Source organism: Rhinopithecus bieti, unplaced genomic scaffold, assembly GCF_001698545.2.
Source record: "Rhinopithecus bieti isolate Rb0 unplaced genomic scaffold, ASM169854v2 scaffold_21412, whole genome shotgun sequence".
In the NCBI taxonomy this organism is placed as follows: Eukaryota; Metazoa; Chordata; class Mammalia; order Primates; family Cercopithecidae; genus Rhinopithecus; species Rhinopithecus bieti.
In genome coordinates, this window is record NW_016811643.1 from 2,034,891 (window position 1) to 2,054,641 (window position 19,751).

A 19,751-nucleotide genomic window follows, 5' to 3' on the forward strand; every position below is an offset into this window, starting at 1 on the left:
AAAAAAAAAAAAAAAAAAAAAGGCAAAGTCTCACTCTATTGCCCGGGCTGGAGCACAGTGGCATGATCTCGGCTCACTGCAACCTCCCACCTCTATTTGTTACAGAGACCAAGGTCTCACTATGTTGCCAAGGCTGGTCTCAAACTCCTGGGCTCAAGCAGTCCTCTTGTCTCAGCCTCCCACTGTGCTGGGATTACTGGCGTGTACCACCACACCCAGCCTCTACAAAAAATTTAAAACTTAGGTGCAGTGACTCATGCCTGTAATCCCAGCACTTTGGGAGGCCAAGGCGAATGGATCGCTTGAGCCCCGGAGTTTGAGACCAGACTGTGCAACATAGCAAAACCCCATCTCTACAAAAAATAACAAATTAGGCATAGTGGTGTACGCCTGTAGTCCCAGCTACTCAGGAGGCTGAGGTGGTAGGATCACTTGAGCCTGGGAGTTCAAGGCTTCAGTGAGCTGGGATTGTGCCATTGCACTCCAGCCTAGGCAACAGAGCTAGACCCTGTCTGAAGAAAAAAATAAATAAAAATTAGCCAGGCATGGTGGCCCGTGCCTGTCGTCCTAGATACTTAGGAGGCTGAGGTAGGAGGATCACTTGAGCCCAGGTGATCGAGGTTGCAGTGAGCCATAATCATACCACTACATTCCAGCCTGAGTGACAGAGTGAGGCCCTGTCTCAAAACATAATAATAATAATTATTATTATTATTTTTATACGGAGACAACAGATACAAAGTAGTACTGTTCCAGGCAAACCAGTACCTATGTTCACCCCAGTTTTAGGATAAACAAAAGTTACTCAGGGTTCTTTTCCATTTTGGCCATCTACAATACCCTGCACTTCTAGGACCATGGTAGGATGGAGGTCAAAGGGAGTCAACAACTGCAGAGCCTTGTCAGAAGGGTATTGAACATCAGCAGCAGGGTGAAACATACATGCAGGTACTTCGTGAAACTGTAGCGAAGGAATGACCTGAAACATTTCAGCAAGAGACAGATGGTACATGTAAGCTGGGATTACAGATTGATGGCACTTAGTTCTATAATTTAGGATGCCTAAAACGTCATAGACTTTTTTTCTAATGAATCATTTTAATTGGTATGTTATAGTGAAAGCAAAACATAGGGCTTTTAACTCTGTGAAATGGGGTTATTATGATCACCAGTTTTCTCGTAAGAAAAGCACAGAGAAATTTAGTGGCGTGACCCAGGTCACACTGCCAAATAAGTCTTGGAGTGGATTTGAACCCGGGCCACTTGATTCCAACTAATCTTTGCTCAGAAGCTAATAACTAATCATTTTGTAATAATTAATTTCCTGATAATCTCACTTAGAGTTAAGGTTAAAATAAACTATCTCTACACACCTATCTAGTTACCCTTTCTAGTAGCATTCACTATAACATTCATGAGACAAGGTAAAGAAAAAATGAAAAACCTGGAAAATTAAAGAAAAAATTTCAGGATTGTTGCTAGGTCCAAGAAAGGATTGTAATGGTAATTAGAAAATATTAAAGAGTTAATGAGAATGAAAATACTACTCAAGCTTGTAGAATGAAGCCAAAGTCATGCTTTACAAGAAAGACATTTACCTTTAAAATAACCTGTGATAGAAGAATCAGAGTTGAAAATTAAAGACAAAAATTTTTTAAGGTAAGGGAAAAAGGAAATTTCAATAAATAAAAAAGGAAAAAGGAATTAGGAGGCCGGGAGCAGTGGCTCACGCCTGTAATCCCAGCACTTTTGGAGGCTGAGGTAGGCAGATGACTTGAGGCCAGGAGTTCAAGATCATCATGGCCAGCATGGCAAAACCCTGTTTCTACTAAAAATACAAAAATTAGCTGGCTGTGGTGGTACACGCCTGTAATCCTAGCTACTCAGGAGGCTGAGGCACAAGAATCGCTTGAACCTGAGAGGCGGAGGTTGTAGTGAGCTGAGATCATGCCACTGCACGCCATCCTAGATGGCAGAGTGTGACTGTGTCTCAAGAAAGAAAAAATAATTAGGGACCAGGTGCAATGGCACATGCCTGTAATCTCAGTGGTTTGGGAGGCCGAGGAGGGACGATCGCTTGAGCCCAAGAGTTTGAGACCAGCCTGTGCAACATAATGAGACCTTGTCTCTACAAAAAAATTTTTTTAATTAGCTGGGCATGGTGGCATGAGCCTGTGGTCCCAGCTGCTCGAGAGGCTGAGGTGAGAGGATTGCTTAAGCCCCAGAGTTCAAGGCTACAGTGAGCCGTGATCCTGCCACTGCATCCCAGCCTGGGTAGAGCAAGACCCAATTTTTTTTTCTTCTTTTTATTTGAGACAGGGTCTCACTCTTGTCACCTTGCTGGAGTGCAGTGGTGCAGTCACAGCTCACTGCAGCCTTGGCTTCTGAAGCCCAAGCAGTCCTCCCACCTCAGCACCTCAGCCTCCCAAGTAGCTAGGACCACAGACATGTACCACCATGCCTGGCTGATTTTTTTATTTTTTTATAGACAGGGTCTCACTATGTTGCTCAGGCTGGTCTGAAACTCCTGGGCTCTAGCAGTCCTCCCACCTTGGCATCCTAAAGTGCTGAGATTACAGCCACGAATCGCTGTACCCAGGCTGAGATCCCACCTCTTTTTTAAAAAGTAGGGGTATAATCACAGATAAATTGAATTTTGACAAAGAATTAAGAAACCAGCATACTACAGTATAAATAAAATCTCTATGCAGAAATTATTTGGGAGATTATTGCACATAGACATTTCTGGAGCAAGGAGGTTATAAAATGCTGGTGATAGGTATGGTGGCTAATGCTAGAGACATGATATCTATATGCATACATACACACACATCTCTTTATAGATGGCTAGAAATTGTGGCTAAAATTGGTAGGTTTTTAGTTGCAAGTTAACAAAATTGTTCACAAAATAAATCATACTAAAAATGAAACAATATTATTTGATAATATTTAGAAGGAAATAATGAAATGTCCCCAAAAAGTTCAGTCATTTGAGTAGTTTGACAGTTTGAGTGGGCCCTGGCACTAGGTAGCAGTGTCCCCTGGTGGTGAATCTTGGTATTTCATATCTCTCAATTTTTTTTCCTCAGGGTTCTGATGCTCAGGAGTCTGGTCCTAGCCCCTGGCTAGCTAATCCTTCCATCCGGAGGACGTTCTTCCCACATCCCCATACGTATGTACCTGACGGAGTAGAAGTCTCCCAGCCACCTCTCAGATCTTTCTCCTGGAAAAGAAATGCTATCAAGTCACTGACAAGCACACAAGACCAGCCTGGGTTCACCAAATTAATCACATACTCTAGGCCTAACCGTATCTGTGTATTAAACTAGCTTTCTTGCTTAAATGCCATTGACATGAGTGAGCAGAATAAGACCTATATTTCAAGTGGAACCAAGTACTCTCTCTTTCCCTGCAGGGATACCAAGGAAATTTCAGAGCTCAGGAATATCCTAACACAGATGCAGCCAGGGACTCTGGGGCGTTCAGCCCACATGGTGCTTTCTGCTGCCCGCAGGGTGCCTCCAGTCAGTGTGGCAAGCCCAAAGAACAACCATGCAGAACCAGGTTCCAGTCCTCCAGACAGGGCAGGTGAGTCCACATGACCTGTTCCTTCCTGTCCCTAGCAATGTCTTTCCTCCCTGAATCTACCATTGCTCTACAGGGATGGCTCACTAGTGGGACTTCATGTGATAGAAAAGATAATTGTTGGTGTCTTGTTACCAGAAGACAAATCAAATAGTGTATACTAATTGAAAGAGCACTGGCCTAGGAATCAGCAATCCTTATCTCTTTGGGCCTCAGCTGTCTACCACAGAAGGAAAGATGTAGTTTATTATTTTAAGAGAAAGAGACTAGAAGGGAACTTATAATTTTTGGGCACCTACTATAGGCTGGGCCCTGGAGCTATGAAAGCACTTTAAAATATATTAAATGCTATACAAAGTGTTTCATAAATTCAGGATAACCAGACGAATGGAGGTTGATAGTTTTTATTGTCACTCATTTGACAGATATTTATTAAGCATCGTTTGTGCCAGGCTCTGTGCTAGGCATCAGGGATACCACAGTAAATAAAATAGCAATGCTCATTCTCTAGTGGAGAAACACATGTCAGTGTCACACAAATAAATTTAAATCTTCAAACTGTGATGAGTACTGTCAAGGAAAAGCATAATTGGATGACTGGATTCAGATTAGAGAATCCAGGGAAAGTGCCACATAGGAATTAGCATTTCATCTAAGACTTGGAAGAGTGAGAAAGGCACACTCTTTGCCTCCAGGCAAAGAGGATAGAAAGAATATTCTTAGAAGAAGTAACATCATATGTGAAGACTGTATTGTTTAAGAGTTAAGACTGTTTTGTTTAATGAGCATTTCTAATACAGAGCCCGGAGCAGAGGAGCAAAACTCTGAGAATGATGTGGGCAGAATGAAAAGAAGGAAAGTGCAGCACCAAAGGTAAGTAGATCATCAAGTAGATCACCTCCCCAAACCTTATTGCCCTTTTGCAGCTATCCTTCCCCCCAAGTCTTGTTTCATTAAGGACAGAGAGTATCCTTGTGTCTGGGTTTAACCTGTGGGTCTAGACCTAAGGGCATTGAAGAAAAGATATCCTTGTCCACATGTTGTCAGGTTTGGAACTAGGCAAAGAGGCAGTCCTGTAGTGAACCAGAATCTGAAGATGAGTATGCTGTATTTCATGGGCTTCATCAAAATCTAAATCTTTGACTGGGCGCGGTGGCTCACGCCTGTAATCCCAATACTTTGGGAGGCCAAAGTGGGTGGATCACCTGAGGTCAGGAGTTCAAGACCAGCCTGGCCAACACGGCGAAACCCTGTTTCTACTAAAAATACAAAAATTAGTCGAGTTTGGCGGTACGTTCCTGTAGTCCCAGCTACTCGGGAGGCTGAGGCAGGAGAATCGCTTGAACCCAGGAGGCGGAGGTTGCAGTGAGCTGAGATCACGCCATTGCACTCCAGCCTGGGCAACAAGAGTGAAACTCTGTCTCAAAAAAAAAAAAAAAATCTGAATCTTCAAAGGACACTGTCAAGAAACTAAAAGACAACCCATAGAATATGGAGGAAAGTATTTGCATATCACATGTTCAGTAAGGCTGTTTTTTTTTTTTTTTTTTTTTTTTTTTTTTTTTTTTTTTTTTTGAGACGGAGTCTCACTCTGTTGCCCAGGCTGAGGTAGCAGGTGGCCAGGATCTCAGCGTCACTGCAAGCTCCGCCTCCCGGGTTTACGCCATTCTCCTGCCTCAGCCTCCCGAGTAGCTGGGGAGGCTACGAGGCGCGGACCGGCAGCCGCGTGTGCGCCCGGCTAGTTTTTTGTATGTTTTGTTTTTTTTTTTTAGTAGAGACAGGGTTTCTCCGGGTTAGCCAGGATGGTCTCGATCTCCTGACCTGTGATCCTCCCGTCTCGGCCTCCCAAAGTGCTGGGATTACAGGCTTGAGCCACCGCGCCCAGCCCAGTAAGGCTCTTTTATCTAAAATATATAAAGATCCTTTACAAGTCAGCAATAGAAAGATACCCTAATTTTTAGAATGTTTGACAAAGAATCTGAATAGAATTTTCTCCAAAGAAGATATATAAATGGCTATTAAGCACATAGAAGATGCTCAACATCATTAGCCATCAGAGAAATGCCAATCAAAACCCCACAATGATTATTTCACACCTGCTAGGATGGATGTAATAAAAAAGATGGACAATAACAAGTGTTGGCAAAGATATGGAGAAATTGAAACTCTCATACATATTGCCAGTGGGAATGTAAATTAGTGCAGCTGATTGGAAAACAGTTTGGCAGTTTTTCAAAATGTTTATATGGAGTTACCATATGACCTAGCAGTTCAGCTCCTAGGTGTATACTTCCAAAGAATTGATAACAGGTGTTCACACAGAAACTTACAGGCAAATGTTCAGAGCAACATTATTAATAATAGCCCAGAACGCGGTGGCTCAAGCCTGTAATCCCAGCATTTTGAGAAGCCGAGACAGGCGGATCATGAGGTCAGGAGATCGAGACCATTCGGGCTAACCCGGTGAAACCCCGTCTCTACTAAAAAATACAAAAAATTAGCCGGGTGAGGTGGTGGGCGCCTGTAGTCCCAGCTACTCGGGAGGCTGAGGCAGGAGAATGGCGTAAACCCGGGAGGCAGAGCTTGCAGTGAGCTGAGATCCGGCCACTGCACTCCAGTCTGGGCGACAGAGCGAGACTCCGTCTCAAAAAAAATAAAATAAAATAATAGCCCAGAAATTGAAACAACCCAAGTGTCTATCAGCTGATAAATAAAATGTGGTATATCTATGCTGTGGAATATTACTCTGCCATAAAAAAGGAATATAGTACTGATACCTGCTCTAACATGGATGAACCTTGAAACCATACTAAGTGTAAGAAGTCAGTCACAAAAAACCATATAGTATATGATTTCATGTCCAGAATAGGCAATTCTAAACCACTAAAGTAGATTAGCAGTTGCCAGAGTCTGGTTCAGGCTTTCTTTTCTTTCCTTTTTTTTTTTTTTTTTTTTTTGAGACAAAGTGTTGTTCTGTAACCCAGGCTGGAGTGCAGTGGCACAATCTTGGCTCACTGCAACCTCCACCTCCTAGTTCAAGCCATTCTCCTGCCTCAGCCACCCAAGAAGCAGGGACTATAGGTGTACACCACCACACCCAGGTAATTTTTGTGTTTTCAGTAGAGATGGGGTTTTGCCATGTTGGCCAGGGTGATCTTGAACTCCTGACCTCAGGTGATCCATCTGCCTCGGCCTCCCAAAATTCTGGGATTACAGGCATGAGCCACTGCGCCCAGCCTGGGTTCTGGGTTTCTTTTGGGGGTAGTGAAAATGTTCTGGAATTACATGGTTGTGGTTACAGAACTCTGTCAATACAGGGTTTTGAACTGAATGTATACATATATATAAACAACTGAAAATTGACGGAGTTCTGCTTTCTCACCCAGTCTGGAGTGCAATGGCATGATCTCGGCTCACTGCAACCTTAGCCTCCCAGGTTCAAGCTGTTCTCCTGCCGCAGCCTCCCAAGCTGGGTCTACAGGTGCACGTCACCACACCCAGCTAATTTTTGTTTTTTGTTTGTTTGTTTGTTTGTTTGAGATGGAATTTTGCTCTTGTTGCCCAGACTGGAGTGCAATGGGGCAATCTCAGCTCACCTCATCCTCTGCCTCCCGGGTTCAAGCAATTCTCCTGCCTCAGCCTCTTGAGTAGCTGGGATTACAGGCGCCCACCACCACGCCCAGCTAATTTTTGTATTTTTAGTAGAGACAGGGTTTCTCCGTGTTGGTCAGGCTGGTCTCAAACTCCCAACCTCAGGTGATCCCCCCACCTCGGCCTCCCAAAATGGTGGGATTACAGGCGTAAGCCACTGCGTCCGGCCTAATTTTTGTATTTTTAGTAGAGACAGGCAAATGTTGGCCAGGCTGGTCTCAAACTCCTGACCTCAGGTGATCCGCCTGCCTTCGCCTCCCAGAGTGCTGGGATTACAGGCATGAGCCACCACACCTGGCCTTGAATTTATATTTTTAAAGAGTGAGTTTTATGGTATGTGTACTATATTTCAATTAAAAAATAATAACCCAAGGGCAATAATGGAATCTCTGTTCTCAGATGTTCAAAGGTTAAATGTCTTCCCTCACGTCTGGTACATCAGGTGGGAAAACCAGGACCCCAACCCAGACTTTCTAGGTCTACATTAACTCTTCTGCATTATTTTTGCTCTGACTCCAGGCTCCTTCAGCCCTTATGGCCTCTTACTAATAGCTGGTCTTTAACTGTTCTTTCTCACAGGCCTTTATCCAACTCTAATTCTCGGCCAAACAGGAGGGAGACAGCAAGAGCAAGGCAAAAAAAACAGGCCCAAAGGAGTGGTGACCAGGATAGTGGACTGTGCCCAATTTGTGCAGGTAAGATGCTTGCGCACAGGGAGTTGTTGTATGACAACTGGGCATTCCTTGAGGGAGGAATAGGAGATCTGAGAGTACTGCCAAGAAACATTTGAATTTGGAGTGCTGGCTTCTGTCATCTCTGCAGCTCTCAGGTGTAGAACTGTATTTTTAGTCAAGTGTAATTCAAGACAAGTGTGTACTGAGCACCTGTTCACACTGTGCCGGCTAAGCTGAGGAAGGGACATGGGCCCTGCCCTCTGGAGAAGCATGAAACCAAACAATGTAAAACACAATCAGAGAGGGCATAGAATTTCCTTTGTAACTTTTTCCTATATGTCCAAATGCTGGTTGCTGTTTCAGTCTCTGTTCAAATGGTTCTTCTTTGCCAAGTGTTCTCTTATCTGCCCAGATCATCTTTCCCAACTAAGCTTCTGCAGGATTCTCTGATTCCCTTGGACTTAGCACTTCTCACTCTCTGCTGTGTATCAATGTTATTTGTCTTCATAGCTTATCCAGACTTCTTAGGGTGACATCCTGCCTGGGAGCAGGCCATTTTGTTTACCTCCTTCTCTCCCTAAATAGGCTCCTTCAGGATTGAGATTCTTCCCCAGCATGCTGCCACTTGTGGAGAGACCTCCCCACCTCACCCGGCTTCTCCCTCCTCATCATCTTCGTCCCAGTCTGTACTGTGGGTGTCCTCCCCAGAAAGTTCACCCCCTGTCTCCTGGGTTCAGTGCCCTATCTGCCAGTTGCAGTTCTCAGCAAGAGAAATAGAAGAGCATGCCAGTATATGTGGGGACTTCCCTCAAGCATGAGCCATGAGGTCCTGTGGTTTTGCCTCACCCTCTGTGACTGAGATGGGGACTGAATCGCTTGAGAGCTGAGAAAGACTGATGAGGCCGAAGCTCCCTCTCTCCTCCTCTCCACTCATTCCCTCAGGACTCTGCCTGAGGGCACCTCTATGCCTAGCCTGATCCCCATTCCCAGTTGTCAAGGCTTCTGTGACCATGGCATCTGATTCTCCTAAGGCCAGCTCTGTCCTTTTCCCCCTTGGAAGTCTCCTTGGCACTTTTGGGCCTTGGGACACCATCCAAAATGTCTTTCCCTCTGTGAGTGGTGCACATTCTCATGCCCATTTTCCTGAAAGGAAAACCGAGGCCCAGTGAAGAGCAAATGCTGCCTGACAGATAAAATCCTGTGGTGTGCTGGGAATGTGCGTATGGGTTTTGAGCATGAGGCTGACATCCAGCATCCCATGAACTGAGCTCTCAGTCTCCTTTGTGGGCTCCTGTCCTGGGTATAATCAGGTAATGGTGATGCTATGTGACACTAAGCAAGTTATTTATTTTAGCATCCAGAATTAACTGAGAGAAAAAAATCTCCCAACCTCCCGCTCACAGAACTGTGATAGGGACCAGATTGGTTAATGAGTAAGGAGTAGTTCTAGGCTTGGCTGTGGAACCTTGGGCAGATCCCATTCCTCATCTACACAAGAAGGTGGTTGGACCAGAGGATGTCAAAGGTTCCCTCAAGCTGTGATATTCCAAATTCTGTTCCCACCTCCTTTGAGCAAATATGTCTTCTCTCCCCTTTCCCAGAAGATTTCACTCTGTGGTACTAACACCGGTTCCCCTGGTCCCCAGGGTATAGAGCAGAGGGGAAGCAGCTGGTCCTGCAAAGAGAGGGCCCAGGGCGGGGTTTTGAATAGATAGGAAAGAGGATGCTAGGCACAGTCAGGGAAAAGACTGAGCAGGAGTTCAGTCCTTCGGTCCCTGCCAGCACAGGTGCCTGCATAGGTGGGCACAACCACAGACCCCATCACGGTAAGAAGCCTGCTCCCCTACCTTCTCCCATTCTGCTCCCATTTCCACCCATGAATAAAACAAAAGATTGGCCCAGAGGCACTGCAGGGGCATCCTAGCTGCCAAGCAGGTGGCAGACGTCACTATGTAGGTGGGAGAAGAGGCCCTGGAACCCTGAGCTTGGACCCAGAAGAGAAGAGCAGTGTGGATGGGGCCAGGCCTAGTAGAAGAGAGGGACAAGGCAGTGCCAAGGGGGAGAAAGGTCCCCCAAAGCAGGGGAGGGCAAAGCGAGAGGATTGGTGAAGAAAGAGGATATTGGGATTCTGCTGGGGCCCTGGTCAGAACTGAGGGGCTTGACAAAAACCCAGTTCAAAACTCACACAAAACCCTCCTGTGTGGACATGTCCGGGCCTGCCCTTGGGAGAGGCTCTGGGACTTTGAGAGGGCTGCCAGGGCAGCCCACCCCTGCTTTAATCTACCCTTGCTCAAGGTACCCATAGGTAGCCCTGCTGTTGGGGGGCTCCTGTGAGGGTGGAAGTCAAGCTGAGGAAGGGGCCCCCAGTCAAACTCAGCTGAGGAAGGGGCCCCCATTCTCTCCCCAGTGGGGAAGAAAAGAAAGCCCCACTGTACAGTCTTGATTTTCCTAACCTGAGAATCTACACAATAAAATGATGAATAAGACAATATTTGCCAGTGTGTGTTTGGGACAAGGAAGAATATAATGGTGGCTGGATATAGAGGGTTAAGTGCTAGAACATGGAAGGGTGAAAGAGGCCCCATCACAAAGGGGGTTGAAACTCAGGGTCCTAGCCTCTCCACTCCTTCATCCACCAACAGCCTAACTGGACTGAGATCATGAACAGGAAGCTCAGGTTCCCACCTCCACTCCTGGCTGCCATCCAGGAGGGCCAGCTGGGCCTTGTGCAGCAGCTGCTGGAGTCAGAGGTTAAGGCCACAAGCAGTGGGCCAAGTAGGCCCCTGCACAATGTGGAAGAGGCCGAGGAGCGCTCCTGGAAGGAAGCACTCAACCTGGACATCCACCTGGGCCATGAGGCCATCACCGATGTGCTGTTGGCCGGTGTCAAATCTGATTTCCGCCAGATCCATGAGGCCCTGCTAGTGGCAGTGGACACAAACCAGCCAGCAGTGGTGTATCGCCTGCTGGCCCACCTGGAACAGGAGAAGGGTCACAAAGTAGACACCAGGTCTTTCTCACTGGCTTTCTTTGACTCATTAATTGATGGCTCCCGCTTTGCACCTGGTGTGACTCCCCTCACCCTGGCCTGCCAGAAGGACCTGTACGAGATAGCACAGCTGCTTATGGACCAGGGCCACACCATTGCCTGGCCCCACCTGGTCTCCTGTGCCTGCCTCGAGTGCAGCAACCCCCGCCGCTATGACCTGCTTAAATTCTCTCTGTCCCGCATCAACACCTACCGTGGCATTGCCAGCAAGGCCCACCTCTCACTGGCCAGTGAGGATGCCATGCTGGCTGCCTTCCGGCTTAGCCGTGAGCTCAGGCGCCTTGCACACAAGGAGCCTGAATTTAAGGTTGGTTTCTCATACTTCCCTCTTCCCCTGGTGCCCCATGTCTGTTCTTCCACCGGAGCATGGTTGGGCCTGTGGTGGGTGTTCTGGGAAGCTTGGAAGTCACAAAAAGAGGACGAGGCCTGGCCTCTGTTCTCAGGAAACTTCTAGTTTGATGGGGAGTCAAGAATTCCCCCAAGAGAATTTCATTCTAATGGCAGAGAACAGCCACTCCAGAGGGGCCTAGTCTTATGGGGGAGGCACAGCCCCACTCCAGGGGAGCCCTGGGTCTGTCTGAGGGAGGAGAGAGAACAGAAACAACTAGAAAAACAGCTGGACAGACTTGGAGATGACGTTCAGTAGAATACCTGCTAGGTGTTCCCACCCGGAGCATGGTGTGTTGCGGATCTCAAGCATATGATCACAGCAGGGAAAAGTCAGAGACAGGGGACAAGGTGCTCCCAGTACGCTTGTCTTCATTCAGTGCTGCTGTGAATGGTGCTAACAGGGCTTCCAAAGCCCAGAAAACAGGTCAGGAAAGCCACAGCTGTCGTGTTCAGGGAGGACTCCTTGGAAGAAGTAACATTAAGCTGAGCTACGCAAGTGGGTGGTTACATACAAGTGAAGAGGAGCAGGGAGGGTATTTGAGATAGGGCTGCAGTCCACGCAAAGGCTCTCAGGTAGTGAAAATATACATGGTGATGAGTGAGGGGGAGACACTGCAGGAAGGACTGAGAATGCATAAAGAGGAGCCTGGAGGCAGGGACTAGTAAGGGTCCTGGAATGCTGCCAGTCCAGTATGTCCATCCCTCATCCCCTGATGGCTCCTGTGTGTCAAGCTAGACTAGCCCCATCCCCAAGATGACCATTAGGTGGGGAAACCAACAAGAATGTTAAAATACAGGGCTAAGGAGGTTGTGACCCAGGGTGGTGGAAGGATAGGAGAATGAAAAGCCCCCACTGCACAGCTAGCAGGAAAGGGCAGTCCTTTCCAAAGGACTTTCCCTCCATTCTCATAGCAGCCTAAGAGACAGGCATAGCAGGAAGTATCATCCCCACTTTATAGCAGAGAAACTGAGGCCTGGGAAGGGGAAGTACCTTGCCCAAATGTGATACCACCTGAGGACAGTGCGGGACTCAGACCTCACCTCCTGAAAGCCATCCCTGGATGCTCTCTAGGGTGAGGGCCTCAAGTAAACCCCAGGATATAATGGATAAATTGGAGCCAAGGACCGCCTTAGGCCAGGCACAGTGACTCACGCCTCTAACCCCAGCACTTTGGGAGGCTGAGACAGGAGGATGAGGAGGACAGGAGTTCGAGACCAGCCTGGGCAACATAGCAAGATCTCATCTCTATTTTTTTATTTTTTATTTTTTTTATTTTTTTGGAGACAGTTTCACTCTTGTCGCCCAGGCTGGAGTGCAGTGGCGCGATCTCAGCTCACTGCAACCTCTACCTCCGGGGTTCAAACGATTCTCCTGTCTCAGCCTCCCGAGTAGCTGGGATTATGTGCCCGCCACCACGCCCAGCTAATTTTTGTGTTATTAGTAAAGATGAGGTTTCACCATGTTGGCCAGGCTGGTCTTGAACTCCTGACCTCAGGTGATCTGCCCGCCTCAGCCTCCCAAAGTGTTGGGATTTCAGGTGTGAGCCACCACGCCCACCTATTTTTTAAAAATAATAACTGGCCAGGCGTGGTGGCTCATGCCTATAATCTCAGCACTTTGGGAGGCCAAGGCAGGTGGATCACCTGAGGTCAGGAGTTCGAGACTAGCCTGGCCAACATGGTGAAACCCCATCTCTACTAATAACACAAAAAAATCAGCTGAGTAGGCCGGGCATGGTGGCTCACGCCTGTAATCCCAGCACTTTGGGAGGCCGAGGGGAGTGGATCACGAGGTCAGAAGATGGAGACTATCCTGGTTAACACGGTGAAACCCCATCTCTACTAAAAATACAAAAAATTAGCTGGGCGTGGTGGTGGCGCCTGTAGTCCCAGCTACTCGGGAGGCTGAGGCAGGAGAATGGCATGAACTCAGGAGGCGCAGAGCTTGCAGTGAGCCGAGATCGCACCACTGCACTCCAGCCTGGGCAATAGACCGAGACTCTGTCTCAAAGGAAAAAAAAAAAAAATCAGCTAGCGTGGTGGCGCATGCCTGTAGTCTCAACTACTCGGGAGGCTGAGGCAGGAGAATCACTTGAACCCCGGAGGCAGAGATTGCAGTGAGCCGAGATCATGCCATTGCACTCAAGATCGTGCCATTGCACTCCAGCCTGGGTGACAAGAGTGAAACTCTGTCTCAAAAATAATAATAATAATAATAATAATAATAATAATAATAAATAAATAAGAACTGCCTTATTCATTTCTGCATCTCCTAAAATTGCCAACGCAAGTTCTCTTATAAGGTAAGTGTTCCAATAAATTAAATGAGCATATGAAGGGTGTAAGGAGTAGGTGTAAAAATGGGACAAGAAACAGATTAGAAGAGGAAGGAAAAGAGACAGAAAAAATGACGGAGGGGTTTGGGTTGAAGTGACTTAGTGATGAGGTAGCAATAGCACTAGATAAGCAAAGTGACCCAGGAGGTACCTCATTAGAGCAAGAAGGATGGGTGAGGTGGCAAAGAAGAAAGAAATCAATGCCCTAGTGACACCAGACGTAGGAAATGATGGTGCAAGGGCAGGACAGAGGTGGCCCAGGCCCACTATTGGTGGGCGTGGGGGGTAGGGAGGAGTGGGCTGATTTAATGGGGTTGGGTCCACAGGGTGGTAGGCACACACGGACCTGCTTCCCTAAGCCTGAGTACATTGCCCTGGAGTCACTGAGCCAGGACTATGGCTTTGAGCTGCTGGGCATGTGCCAGAACCAGAGCGAGGTCACTGCAGTGTTCAACGACCTGGCCGAGGACAGCGAGACTGAGCCCGAGGCTGAGGGCCTGGGCCTAGCCTTTGAGGGGAGCATCCCCAACCTGGCGAGGCTGCAACTGGCCGTCAACTACAACCAGAAGCGGGTCAGCTGGGCCATAGCTATATCCCCTCCCTGTCCTTTTCTCTTGCCCTGCCACCTATAGGTCTCCCTGACCCAGCCCTAAGCAACTCCTTTTCCTGCCCTCAAGACCCTCCCAGGCCTTGGTCCTGAGCACCCTTCTGTCTAGACCCTTGGCCCTGTGGGTCCCCTCCCTTCTTACCTTCAATCTAAGCCTGTAACCTCTCCCCAGCCCTTGAAAGACCCATTACCCACCAAGACCTCACCTTCAGACCAGGACATCTGGTCTTAGACAGCTTTATCTCTGACCTGCTGAGTTACTTGAATCCAGTCTTTCTGTTCAATTCCAGTACATCACTCTATAAAGCAAGATAAGACTAGGTCTCTCAGGCCTTAAATATCCCCCAAAAGATTCCATTATTTCCTGTCTCCTCAGACATCCTCCCCTCTAAGCTAAAGATAGGCTCCTTGTTTAGCCTCCCCCAACCCATTGCTCCTCACTGTCATCCACCCTCAACATCCACCAGGAACTTAACCAAAAACCTTCCTTCATAATGGCTCCCCTGGCCCTGTCTCCCAATACAGCAAACCCTGGTTTCCCTCTTCTGCCTTCCTCAAGACCATCTAGGCTAATGTCCCATATCTCTAAGAAGGCCAGGGACCCTGGGGATTCTGGGTCTTGGGTCCCCAGTTCTACCCACCACTGTCTAACTTAGACTCAAGAATGTAGGGTCCAGAGAGTTCAGGAAAATCTTTGAGTTTAGTTTTCCCTCCATAAACCAAGGCCTAGAGAGGGATGGGTCTGCCCATGGTCACATGACTAGCAAGTTGGCTGATGTGGGGAGAAATGAAGGATTGTTCGAACTCTGTGGCAAGGAAGGAAGGGCTGTGTACCCAACTGGCTCCCCCATCCTCCTCCTTGCCTGGTGGCCTCCCCGTCTGCTTATGCCCCATCTCTGCTTAGTTTGTAGCACACCCCATCTGCCAGCAAGTCCTGTCCTCCATCTGGTGTGGGAACCTGGCTGGCTGGCGTGGAAACACCACCATCTGGAAGCTCTTTGTTTCCTTCCTCATCTTCCTCACCATGCCCTTCCTTTGCCTTGGCTGCTGGCTGGCACCAAAGTCCCGGGTACTAAGAATAAGATTAATGATAACTGTCACTTATTGAGCACTTGTTTTATGAGGCCCTGGGCTAGACACCTGGTGAATATAACTTTGTGTGAATGTTTCCATTAAGTAGCTGGAAGTGCAGCCCCGAGGAAGGCAGACATTCTGCTTCAGTGGTATAGGGAAGCAACCTGAGGCACAGGGAAGGGCAATGCTCTTTTTGTCAAAAGTACACAGGAAATAGTGGAGTCAGGATTTAAACCGAAGTCTCTCTGCCTCCAAAACCTTAATCCTATTAACAGCCCTATACTCTCCTAAAGAGAGGCCTACCCCGACTACAAATTCCATGGGAGCCCTTCATCCAACCAATATGTCCTTGAGACCCAACTGTGAGCCAAGCATGGTGCCTGGCACTGGGGTTATGAAGAAGAGCTCTGTTCCTGCTGAGCAGGTGAGGAATAGGGAGAGGGATGTTCCAGGAAGCAGGAGCAGTATGTGTGAAGGCCTGGGAGAGGGAGAACCCAAAGTGTTAGAGAAACTGAAAGGAGTTAGATCAAGAGTGGTGGAGAAGCACGCAGGGGCCAGATCTCACAGAGCCTTATAAGCCACAGAGGATAGGAGCCATTGTAGGATTAATGAAGCGAGTCCCCCATCAGTCTTGTGTTTCAGAAAGTGCCTTCTACTAGGGGTGTGAAAGGTGGGCTGGGGGTTCAGGGCAGGAGTTAGAGAGACTGGTGTGAGAGGACAAGCACATAGAGATGTCTCATATTCCCGGCCTGGGTGACCGGGTCATTTTATGAAGTGGGGACATAGAAGAAGATGGAAGAGCAAGATAGGATAGAAGATGATGAATTTCTTTATTTGTTTATTTTTTATTTATTTATTTATTTATTTTTGAGATGGAGTCTTGCATTGTCACCCAGGCTGGAGTGCAGTGGCAGGATCTCCGCTCACTGCAACCTCTGCCTCCCGGGTTCAAGCAATTCTCCTGCCTCAGCCTCCTGAGTAGCTGAGATTACAGGTGCCTACCACCACGCCCAGCTAATTTTTTGTATTTTTGGTAGAGATGGAGGTTTCACTATGTTGGTCAGGCTGGTCTTGAACTCCTGACCTCGTGATCCACCCACCTCGGCCTCCCCAAGTGCTGGGATTACAGGCATAAGCCACCGCACCCGGCCCATGAATTTATTTTTTAACATGGTTGAGTTTGAAGAGCCTGTGGGGCCTCCCAGGGAAAGTTACTTTACCTCTGTGATCTTCAGTTCTTGAAAAAAAAAAAAAAAAAACGGGAATATTAATGTCTACCTCATATGGTTGGAAAGGAGATGACAGATATGAGTCTACGGCCTGATATGTAACACATTCTCAATGTATGTCTGAATAGTGCGTGACTGAATCTGAGAAAGGGGAGTCACGTGGGTGGAGCAGTCTAGAAGGGCTTGCAGGAGCGAGAGACACCCAGGACTGAGAACCCTACTCCCCCTCCTTCCCTTGGAAGCTGGGCCGCCTGCTAAAGATCCCAGTACTGAAGTTCCTGCTGCACTCCGCCTCCTGTCTGTGGTTCCTCATCTTCCTGCTGGGAGAGTCCCTGGTCGTGGAGACACAGCTGAGCACCTTCTGTGGCCGCAGCCAGAGTGTCTGGGAGACTTCACTACACATGATTTGGGTCACAGGTATACGTGTAGGACCCTTTATTTGTGGCAGTGTCCCTTAGGGGCCCCCCTTCCTGTCCTTCACAATAAGCACCCCAACAGGGGGATCCTGCTTTGTAGATGACCCCTGAACATATAACCAGACCCCTCTGGGCTGTAACACAGTACAGGGCCCTTTCCCTCACGCCTACTCGGAGACCTAGCCCTGTGGTAGACTCCCTGAGCAAGGACCCCTTCTTCCCCTTCCCTGGCATCAGTCACTACCTACCCTGGAGGTTTCTGTCCTCTCACAAATAAGACCCTGGTCCACAGTGCGAGGTGGGAACATACATTGGTGTCATGGCAGCCCCCAGGTACTGCAAGACAGGCTCTCCTGGAGGTCATGGAGCAGAAAGTCTCACAGACCAAATGAAAGGATTCAAATCATACAGCAAGTTAAATCGGTAAGTGGTGTAATTATGATGGTGTTGTAATGAGGATCAGAGTTGAGGTTTGAGTGGCTGGGGTTAGGGGGATGGTGCAATGGACAGAAGGTACCTGGAGCCAGGCGTGGTGGCTCATGCCTGTAATCTCAGCTACTCAAGAGGTTGAGGTGGGAGGATTGCTTGAGGCCAGAAATTCAAGACCAGCCTGGGCAACATAGAGAGACTCTATCCCTTAAAAATAAAAGAAGATTGGCCAGGTGCAGTGGCTCACGCCTGTAATCCTAGCAGTTTGGGAGGCCGAGGCGATCAGATTGCCTGACCTCAGGAGTTCGAGACCAGCCCAGGGAACATGGTGAAACCCCGTCTGTACTAAAATACAAAAAATTAGCCAGGCATGGCAGCGTGCATCTGTAATCCCAGCTACTCAGGAGGTTGAGGCAGGAAAACTGCTTGAACCCGGGAGGCGGAGATTGCAGTGAGCCGAGATTGCGCCACTGCACTCCAACCTGGGTGACAGAGCGAGACTCTGTCTCCAAACTAAAATAAAATAAAATAAAATAAAACAGTAGGCCGGGCGCGGTGGCTCAAGCCTGTAATCCCAGCACTTTGGGAGGCCGAGACGGGCGGATCACGAGGTCAGGAGATCGAGACCATCCTGGTCTACACGGTGAAACCCTGTCTCTACTAAAAAATACAAAAAACTAGCTGGGCGAGATGGCGGGCGCCTGTAGTCCCAGCTACTCGGGAGGCTGAGGCAGGAGAATGGTGTAAACCCGGGAGGCAGAGCTTGCAGTGAGCGGAGATCGCGCCACTGCACTCCAGCCTGGGCGACAGATCTAGACTCCGTCTCAACAAAAAAAAAAAAAAAAAAAAAAGTAATAAAAGAAGATACCTTGGCCCAAGACTTGATCTATGGGAGAAACACAGTGACAGGTATGTTTGGCCACAGCTGTAGCTTGCCAATTATCCTGATGAGCTGCTATTACTTTTATATGCATTATTTGGGCAGAGGACATGTGGAAAGAGAACGGCTGGTGCTAGTGGGTAGCTGATTTAAGATCTCATGAATACTGAGGGCCTCATATGCTTCAAGCATATTCAGTGTATCATGAATATTTAGAGTCTGTCCATCTCTTTCTATGTATGTTCACACACACATACTCTACTAACTTTATTTGTTCAACATGTCACCAAAGTAACTAGCCTATACTTAACACATAAGTTTCATCCATTCCATTGGTTTTCTTTTCTTCTATAGCAGAACTGAGTATTCACAAACAATTTAGCAAATGCAGTTTACCAGAATCCCCAGAGCTTCAGCCAGCCTCTGGCCTGTCAGCTCAGCAGGCCAAATTGGTGGCGCCTTCCTTGGCTGTCCTCCTCTCATTTAGCTCTGGCTTGGTTAGTGAACTCCAGAGCCACCAGTATACCAAGTCCACTGCTCCACCCTGTACCAGGCCAATCAGTGATGCCAGAAAGGAAATCTGGTGCAGAAACTTTAGGGAAAGAAAATAAGAGCAGCCCAAGAGGGAAAGTTTCTCATCCTATTTACTAAACATGGATTGACCTGTGCTGAGTGGAGAGGAAACCAATAGAATTCCACCCATGGGAGAAGAAAAGTCTTAGAAACGTATGAAACAAACCCATTTATTCAAGTAATAAATGTTTCTTGATGCCCTATCATGAGTGAAACCCTAAGAGACAAGTTCGACATGGCCCCATCCATCCAACACATATTCACTGAGCGTGCACCCCACCCTCACAGGGCATTCCTGCTCTGCAGAACTGATTTCAGTTCCCAATCACATGATATTCACATTTGTCTAGGCCTTTGCTCATTCACGTTTTCTAGAGCACTCGCCCCTTCCTGCACTGCCCCTTCACCTGGCTGGCTCCCACTCCTCCTTCAGGTCTCAGCTTAAATGCCACTTTTGGAGAAGGTTTCCCTGGCCCCTAAATCAGGGTGAGGGTCCATTCCTAAACACCTATAACAGTCCCTCTGTCCCCCTGCTCCTTAGTCTTAGCATTTACCACACTGTATGAGACCCACTTGGGTTACCCACTGTGTTCCTCACTGACTGTAAGCCCTGGGAGGGCAGGGACTGTCTTATTCACCAGAGGTTCCCACTGGCACATGGTAGGAGCTTACTAAATGTTTGTTTAGGTCGGGTGCAGTGGCTCACGCCTGTAATCCCAAGACGTGGGGAGGCCGAGGCGGGTGTATCTCCTGAGGTCAGGAGTTCGAGACCAACCTGGCCAACATGGTGAAACCCTGTCTTTACTAAAAAATACAAAAATTTGGCCAGGCGCAGTGGCTCAAGCCTGTAATCCCAGC

At 48.0% G+C, this 19,751-nt stretch overlaps 1 protein-coding gene across 1 annotated transcript in view; it reads left to right on the forward strand.

Moving 5' to 3' along the window:
• Positions 1-19,751, forward strand: part of XNDC1N (XRCC1 N-terminal domain containing 1, N-terminal like) — a 52,205-nt gene that overhangs the window by 20,295 nt on the left and 12,159 nt on the right. Inside the window, 10 exon segments of the mRNA XM_017894338.1 lie at positions 3,090-3,172; positions 3,416-3,588; positions 4,386-4,458; positions 7,816-7,931; positions 8,496-8,601; positions 9,512-9,557; positions 10,526-11,266; positions 14,045-14,257; positions 15,197-15,361; positions 16,838-17,012. Of these exon segments, the coding sequence (XP_017749827.1) occupies positions 3,090-3,172; positions 3,416-3,588; positions 4,386-4,458; positions 7,816-7,931; positions 8,496-8,601; positions 9,512-9,557; positions 10,526-11,266; positions 14,045-14,257; positions 15,197-15,361; positions 16,838-17,012 (1,891 nt within the window).